The 7,911-nt window shown below is 49.7% G+C and overlaps 1 protein-coding gene across 1 annotated transcript; it reads left to right on the top strand.

Annotated features, from left to right (window-relative positions):
- Positions 1–4,045: 4,045 nt before the first annotated feature.
- Positions 4,046–6,672, top strand: LOC115320012 (putative nuclease HARBI1). The gene is made up of 3 exons (XM_029980092.3): positions 4,046–4,184; positions 5,354–5,495; positions 5,824–6,672. The coding sequence occupies exons 1-3, from the start codon at positions 4,089–4,091 to the stop codon at positions 6,468–6,470; spliced, it is 885 nt and encodes a 294-aa protein (XP_029835952.2). The 5' UTR covers positions 4,046–4,088; the 3' UTR covers positions 6,471–6,672.
- The last annotated feature ends 1,239 nt before the right edge of the window (positions 6,673–7,911 follow it).

The raw sequence follows: 7,911 nt of genomic DNA on the forward strand, positions 1-7,911 counted from the left end.
ATGACTGGTGGCCGTCAAGAGGTGGAGTTTTTCTACCAACCCAGAGTTAGAATGTTTCCTTCTTTTTGTTGTAAGCAATCAGGAGACAAGTTGCACCAAATCTCAGGGTAATAAATTACTATGAGCATTCAAACACAATGGCCTGAGCAGTGTATGTGTACAAGCTTTAGCTTTTGATGCACCCTTAACTTTCGACACGCTCAACGCTAGTTTAAAACGTAGGGCTGTTTCATTCTTAATCAGCGTACTATATGTGCGTGCTTACACTATATGTTATACAACGTCAAAGCCTACCCGTTCGCATCGTTTTCATTTTTGCACACCACTACTTGCGCGCATGAATCACCAAATTAAGACTGGCACAGGATGTCACAAAAACAATTTACAGTTTTTTTTTTTTTTACCGCAAAAATAAACTACGCATTGCCTAACGCTCATTCCCCGCCCAAAGGTAGAGCTAGAGGTCACAACCAGATGCCAAATTTTCATCCCAAACGGACACCTTATTTAAAAGTTATAAGTGATTTTCTGAAAATTCCTATGGGAAAAAATGGAGCCCATTTTTGCCTGTGTTTCGTTTCTGGTGCCCATAGAGCCCCATGTATTCGAAAACTACGTCGGCCGCTATTTTCCCATTGAACTTTTCATAAAATCACTTATAATTTTCGAAGAAGGTATCGTATTAGGCTGAAACTTTGACATGGGCGGAGATTAAGCGTTCGGCGATGCCTAGTTTATTCTTGCGGTAAAAATGAACCCTGTATTTTTTTCTTTTGTGACACCCTGCAAGTTGCTTAAACTATGTGCAAAAGCTATCAACAGACCCAGTATCTTTGCCCGGTCAGTCATTGCATTTATCACCAAATTTGTATTAAAATTATTAATTATTCTTTATTGCTGTGAGTTTATTTTTAACCTCGGCATTTTTTATTATGACCCCCGCACCAGTCTTACTTTGGGTTTACCAAACTCAACATTTAAACCTGAGTGTTATTTTTCGTGTTTTCCAGTCTCGTGGTTTGGGTAAAAATAAACACCCAGCTACCTAAATGAGACACCTGACCGCCCAAAAAATAGTCTTTGCTTTTAGGTAGTTAATTCCTCAAGTTATAATTTTGGAAACCAGACTATGACGTCATCGCGTTTTGCTGGAAATCCAGAAAGATCCAATCACATGCACGATAAAAGGCCGGCCCGTCATATTGCCGCCCGCAGAGCCGAGAAAGCAACGCTCGGTCACGGTCTTCTGGAGGATAATTCGTGTTCATTCTTGCACCAGACGGAACCTTCGCCCTGTTTTCTTGTCCTCGAAAGTGCCAGTTCATCCTCACCCCGAACGCGCGACGCTCGAACCTTCTTTGCCGAACTTTCGAGATGGTGACGTGACGCACTCTAGATAAGCAGCTGCCAGCGACGTTGTCGAGTCAGTCTCGCTCTCGCTCTTTGTTACGCTGCCGAATCGCCGCCTGCTTTTCTGCTGCCTCGACGCTCTTTGTTTACTTTTTTGCTGGAACAAGTTCACCGATTAAACCTTTATTTTTGAGTTCACTGTTCGTCTTCTCGTCACCTTCATTCGCATCAGTATAAATCTGATCACATTGTAATATGTCATTGGCCTCTGAAATCCCCAATAACAGCGCACCGGCATTTTTTTTATTTTTCAACGCGTCGGTAGTTTTGTTGTACATGTGTCTCGCCATTTGGCTCAGGATGATTTTCGCGTTCTGTTCTGCCCACATTTGCTGAAGCTGGAGACGTGAGCTCGGAGCGTGGCAACTGGCCCCCTTGCATGAGAACTGGCACAGCCGTGCGCGTTCCAAAGAAAGCTCGTGCAGACAAAAATAAGCAAGGGACCAGGGATGTCAAATTCAGGATATAGAGAAATATCCCACTGTATCGAAGCGCCACCACACACAATTTCTCGCATTGATGTACAAGCCTGGAAGGCGATCCCACCGCCATCTGTTGATTCAGAATCACACTAACCAGGGGTGGGGTTGCACCTTAAAGGGGCGATACAACGATTTTTGTATTTCGCGCAAAAACCGCTTAGAACGGATCCCTGATGTTAATTACCTGTGAAATACCCGTTCGTTTTTCACCACACGCAATCGAAGTCACAGAAAAAAATAAAGAAAAACGAGCAGAGTTCACCCCCTCAACTCGCAGCCATGGCTGCCAGTTGAGGGGGTGAACTGCCAGTTGAGGCGGATCACGTGGCCGCTTGTTCTGCAGAACAAGCGGCCACGTGATCTGGAGCCGATTATATGCCGCCAATGTTGATCATAGCCATGCACTGGGGTTGGCAGAGCACAGGGCACGCGCTGAGTTCCAGACATTGTTATGATTCGGCTGTTGTCGTCATTGCAGCGATTGGATACAGGACACTACCCGAATGCTTCTCGAGCTATCGATTATCACGAGCCCAAATCGAGTGTCCACGCCATGCTCGGGTCCAATCTATGAGCCGCATTCAAATATCGTCACTGGGCGGTACTGCTACCACCCAGTTACGTCATCAGGTTTTGCGAAGGAGAGATTGAACGAAAGCGCTCGGTTTTGTCATCGAAATTACAGCGCAACAAAGGAGTTTGTTGGTCAGTGGCGTTGCGTGCAAGTATACTTGAGTCCCATTAGTGCCAGTAAGCTCGTGAAAAGTTAAAAACATTCCAATTGAATATCGCTGCACCGCCCCTTTAAAGGCATGTTCACACATACAGCAGAGTGCTAAGTTAGCGCTACGGGAGCACTCGAAGGAGCGCTTATCTGGCGGTTCCTAGGGCGTGATTTCGTCCTAACATAGCGCGTGATTAACGTTTCAGTAGCGCCTTGTTAGCCCTTCTTGTACCGCGGTGCTGCGGATTAGCGCGTGCAATGCGGTTCCGGTTCCTGTGGTCGGGTGGCAGGCATGAGAGAAATAAAAAAATACGGCAAATGCTCTTTCATGCGCAACTAGTGCATGTGTGTGTGGACGACTTAACGCCCAGAAGAGCCTTGTGGATGCGCGAAATCTTTCGCCACCGAGATACCGATGGGTACCCGGCGAACCTTGTTCCTAGCCTGAGGGACCGAGACACAGAGCTCTTTCGAAGGTGACTATTCTTTAACTGCGTGTCTTTGAAACCGGGGTCACGCATATTGAATAGAAAGTGATGATGTAGAACCCAATCAATTAGTCGCTCAGCGTCCATAACTCTGGATCGTCTGCCCGACCCTTTGCTTGGAGAGCGGCTTTTACTTCCTCTTCTTTCAATGCAAAAGGAAAAACAACGACGGAATCGCCGTGCACGCGCTGTTCCGCAGCAGCAAGCACGGGACAAGGAGTGTGACACTGCGCTGCTGAAGCGCTAACCGAGCGCCTACTGAAGCGCTTCTGGAGGGCTATGTTGCGCTTTTTGCACTCCCAGGAGACTAGGGAGAGGGAAGTGACGTCAACAACTCTCTTTGGATGTCGATTGGTGGAATCGCTGATGACGGTATTTGCAGAAGAAAACAAAGCAAAAGTGAGCGGAAATCGGTAAACCGGAAGCTCTACCATTAACGGACGTGACGTCAAAATGACATGAATACTTTGCTGTTACGTCGCTTCGAAAGAACGAAGCAAGATGGGGTGCAACGCGTCCGCGCCGTCCCGTCGAACGATGGACTGCACCCCGATATTTCAGTTGTTGTATCCGGTGGACAGGCGCAACCGGAGCCATCGGGATGCTTTTGAACTCCCGGAGCACGTATTTCGGAAGCAGTACCGCCTGGCGAAGACTTTAGTGCGGTGGCTGTGCGACCAACTCCGCGAGGAGCCGGAGCTGCAGAGACTGCGTCGGTCAAGTACTGTCATGACTGTGGAGGACCAAGTGCTGTGCGCCCTTCGGTTTTATGCTACGGGGAGCTTCCAAGGCACGGTGGCGAGCGACGAGCACATAGCACGGGACCAAGGCACGGTCAGCATCGCCTTGCGGGCCGTGTCCGTCGCTATTGTGCGCCGTCTGGGGATCCAACATGGCCGGATCCACTTTCCCCAGACGGCAAGCGAGAGGGGCTTCCAACTACTCGGCAGGATTCCGGGCGTCATCGGGTGCATCGACGGGACGATGATCAGCATCGTCGGCCCGTCCAAGTACGACCCCACCGTCACGAAGGCTGCGTATTGGTGCAGGAAGCAGTACTACGCCCTTAACGTGATGGTGGTAAGTAACCTCTGAACGAAACTTATATTGTATGACGACGCGGATGCAGGGTAGGCATAGAAAGCTGCTCATTTTTTTTTTTAACTATATAAACGTAGGCTTTATGGGGGGGATGACTGGGAGGGAGCGAGCTCGACACTGGACCGGACCCAACCCCAACCCCCACCCGCCCCTTTGTTTTTCTCTCTTCTTCCATGTTGTACAATATGAGCTGAAACAGCGCTCCGGACGCCGCACGCAGAGCCGTATATTGGGAGAGTTTGGCCAGTGGGTGTGGCGAAGAAGACGTTGGAGAGGAGAAAAGTAAACGAAAGGGAGGAGAGCGCCGAAGGAGCTAGAGAGAAAGAAGGGAGCACAGAGGAGGCGACCGCCATTTTTGAGCAACGCTGTCGGAGACTGGTCGGAGAAGAGCGCTGCTGAGGCTACGCGTCGTCTGCTACGCGCCGACTTCTTTTTCGCCTGAATAAAAGTTTGTGGCCATATGCCGAAAAATCTTGATTTATTAGATTTTTAACCCACCGAGGAATAACAGAATGTCATTTTCCTGCCAGAGCCAGCGATATAAAAGGCAATAATCGAGATTTAGATGCCGATCCCACGCATTCCGCCGGGAGAATGATTGAAGATGGCGGCCCTCCTCACTCAGGTGGGAGCAGCCGGGAGTTCACGCGCATGCGCTCATGCCTCTCGCTCTACGCCGCGTGCTGATTGGCTCACTCGAGAGGAGAGCGTTACGGCGGTGAGACCATAGACTGACCAAACTCTCCCCATATACGGCTCTGGCCGCACGGTACTACCTGCGCCGCCTGTCGCATTGGAACGCCCACTCGGCCCCAGGCTGCGCCGTGTTTGCGGAGCGATGCGATAGGCGGCGCAGGTAGTACCGTGCGGCGGCCGGAGTGCTGTTTCAGATCATACTGTTCGCGATTGTACGTATACATACATACTTTACACAGCTAGAGCGTGGCTCATTTTGTGTATCCAAACTGACAGTGCCTGGTCATGTATGGCGCAATGTGTCCTACAATCACCTTAGTCGTGGATTTCTTCTTTTTTTGCTTATTAGTTTGCAAATGGTGCTTAAGGCTGGAATTGGCGTTGCCTAACAGTGTGCTTTGCTTGATCATTCGGGGAAACTACTGAGCACATATATCCTATCTCTACAACAGGTGTGTGACGCCCGCTGCCGGGTAATGTGCATCGACCTATGCTACCCAGGGTCGGTGCACGACTCCTTTGCCTGGCGCTTCTCCTGGCTCCGCGACAACTTCGAGCAAGGCCGGCTCATCGACGATGGCAGGTTCCTGCTTGGTGAGCATGCTTAAATTGTTAAATTTGTGCATGTCGGCTGAGCCTGGATTATAGGCTACAATACTGTATAAACTGATGCTTCTAACATTGTTACTTGTGCATACACTGTGTACATACCCAGGAAGAAGTTGCTGCACAAAGGTGTTCTTGTTTGGCCTTTGCAGTAATAAAATTAAAAATAACTGGTGCATTAGTTGGTTAAACATGATGTGAAAAAAGCGCTGTATCCTGTCCCCTTCTCTTCCTAACCATTTGCGCTTTTTCACATCATATCAAAATTCCCAGTAAATAAAACAATATTAGAACATTTCTTTGTCTGATTGCGCAGGAGACAGCGGCTATGCCTTGGAACCTTGGCTCATCACCCCTGTCCCTGGGGTGCACACAACCTCCACCGCCAGCGGCCGGTTTAACAAGGCACATTCCTCGATGAGGTCCGTTGTGGAGCGCTGCATTGGGCTGCTGAAATCCAGATTCCGGTGCCTGCAAAGGCACCGGGCTCTGTATTACCATCCAACAACAGCCACCGCCATTATAACGGCGTGTGCAGTGCTCAACAATATATGCCTTGCATCGATGGAGCCAGAACCGGAGCCAGATGCCGACTCTGACAGTCCAGACTCGGACTCTGGGTCGAGCTCGGACGATTCTGAGCCGGGCTCGGCGGGGTTAGAGCCAGAAGGTGGCGGGCAGGTTCCTGCCCACCTTCCGGTGCGCCTCTCGGACAGGGGGAAGGCTCTGAGGCAAGGCCTTGTGTCCCAGTTCGAGACCTGCCAAAGCCGTGCCGTCGCGGGGCCCTCTGCAGGCCGCTCTGGCAGTTCCTCACGCCAACAGCGGCGGCGCCACCAAGGAGTCCGTCGTCGATCTAGCCTCTCTGGCAGTCCTGCCGTCCAGGGAGGCCAGCGACGACAGGGAGCCCCTCGTCGTCATCGTCGCCACCATGCCGGCAGTTCCGCAAGGGCTGAGGTGCCGTGAATACCCAAGGCCCCCATCAGCACCCTTGGTGCCAAGGGAGCTCCCCGTAGAAGTGCATAAAACTCTCTCCAGTCCACAGTCACGACGGTTCATGAACTGCGCAGTCTCTTCAGCTCCTGCTCCTCACAGTTTTCAGCACAGCCATTGTGCAACCCTCGCAGAAGGATGGTGCTGCTTCCGAAATATGTATTTTGGGATTTTAAGTGTGTAATGGTGGTTCCAAAGGTGGTACACCTTTGGAACCACCGTTACACACTTAAAATCCCATAGATTAAAATCCCATAGATCTCCATAGAATAACATTTTATTTTGCAACAGATATGAGATAATGAGTATCATGTGTCCATGATCGTGGTTGGTTAGTTGAGTTCATATGGCAAACACAGACAGGCCGCCTCATTTTCCCCACAGCAAACTCTGTTATTTTATGTCATGTATTTCCTCGTGTGTTATTGGATATTGGCTTGTGTAACAGGTATGACCAAGTAACCTGGGAGCAAATCATTTTGCCTCTTTATGAAACAATCTCATTTTTCCCTCTGCTTCATTCTGTTCCTCCTTCCCAGGTGTGCCACATTTTTATGTATTCTTTGTAACTATAGAATTTTGATATATTTTTGTTGTTTGCAAAGAGGGTACACATGAGTGGATTGTGACAGAGATATTCTTTTAGCAATAAAAATCTTTGCAAACATTGCAAATTCCTTCCTTGCACAAAAGGCTACTACACGTTGCAGTACAAAACTGTATGTGCAAGTGAAAACAAACTTCTGTTTTTTTTTATGTGACAGTTCGACGAAAGATGTTATTGCAGCCACTCGAGGCGCTTTCGTATAAAACAGTATATACAAATAACAACAATCTCCAAGGAACATAAGTTGACAGTTCACGAAAGACGTTGCTGCGGCCACTTCAGGCACTGTCATATAAAACATTATATACAGATAACAACATTCGCCAGAGAACATAGATCGACAGGTCATGAGATTTTATTGCAGCCACTGGGGGCATTGTCATTAAAAAATATATACAAAATAAAAAAAAGATCCCCTTGGATGTGAGAAAAAAAAGGTACAGTAATCAACACTTAGTTGTGATCCTCTGGAGGCTGGGCCAGGTGCTGGGCCTGGGGCTCGGCCTGGAGTCCGGCCTGGGGCTCGGCCTGGGGTTCGGCCTGGGGCTCGGCCTGGGGCTGGGGCTGGGGCTGGGGCTGGGCCTGGGGCTGAGGCTGACGCAGAGCGTGGCTGGATAGCAGGAGGATGACCTCTCGCATGAAGGCAGCGTTTTGCTGCATGGAGAGGACCCCCTCCTAGATGTTGTCTGCGATCCGGTCCGTGCTCTGCGCCTGCTGCTTCACGTGCTGCGCCAGCTGCCCCACGTTCTGTGCCAGCTGGTCCAGCCGCTCCAGGACCTGCCCCATGCCGAGCGTGATCTGAAACAT

This window comes from Ixodes scapularis, unplaced genomic scaffold (assembly GCF_016920785.2).
Source record: "Ixodes scapularis isolate PalLabHiFi unplaced genomic scaffold, ASM1692078v2 PGA_scaffold10__122_contigs__length_95168666, whole genome shotgun sequence".
Lineage (NCBI taxonomy): Eukaryota > Metazoa > Arthropoda > Arachnida > Ixodida > Ixodidae > Ixodes > Ixodes scapularis.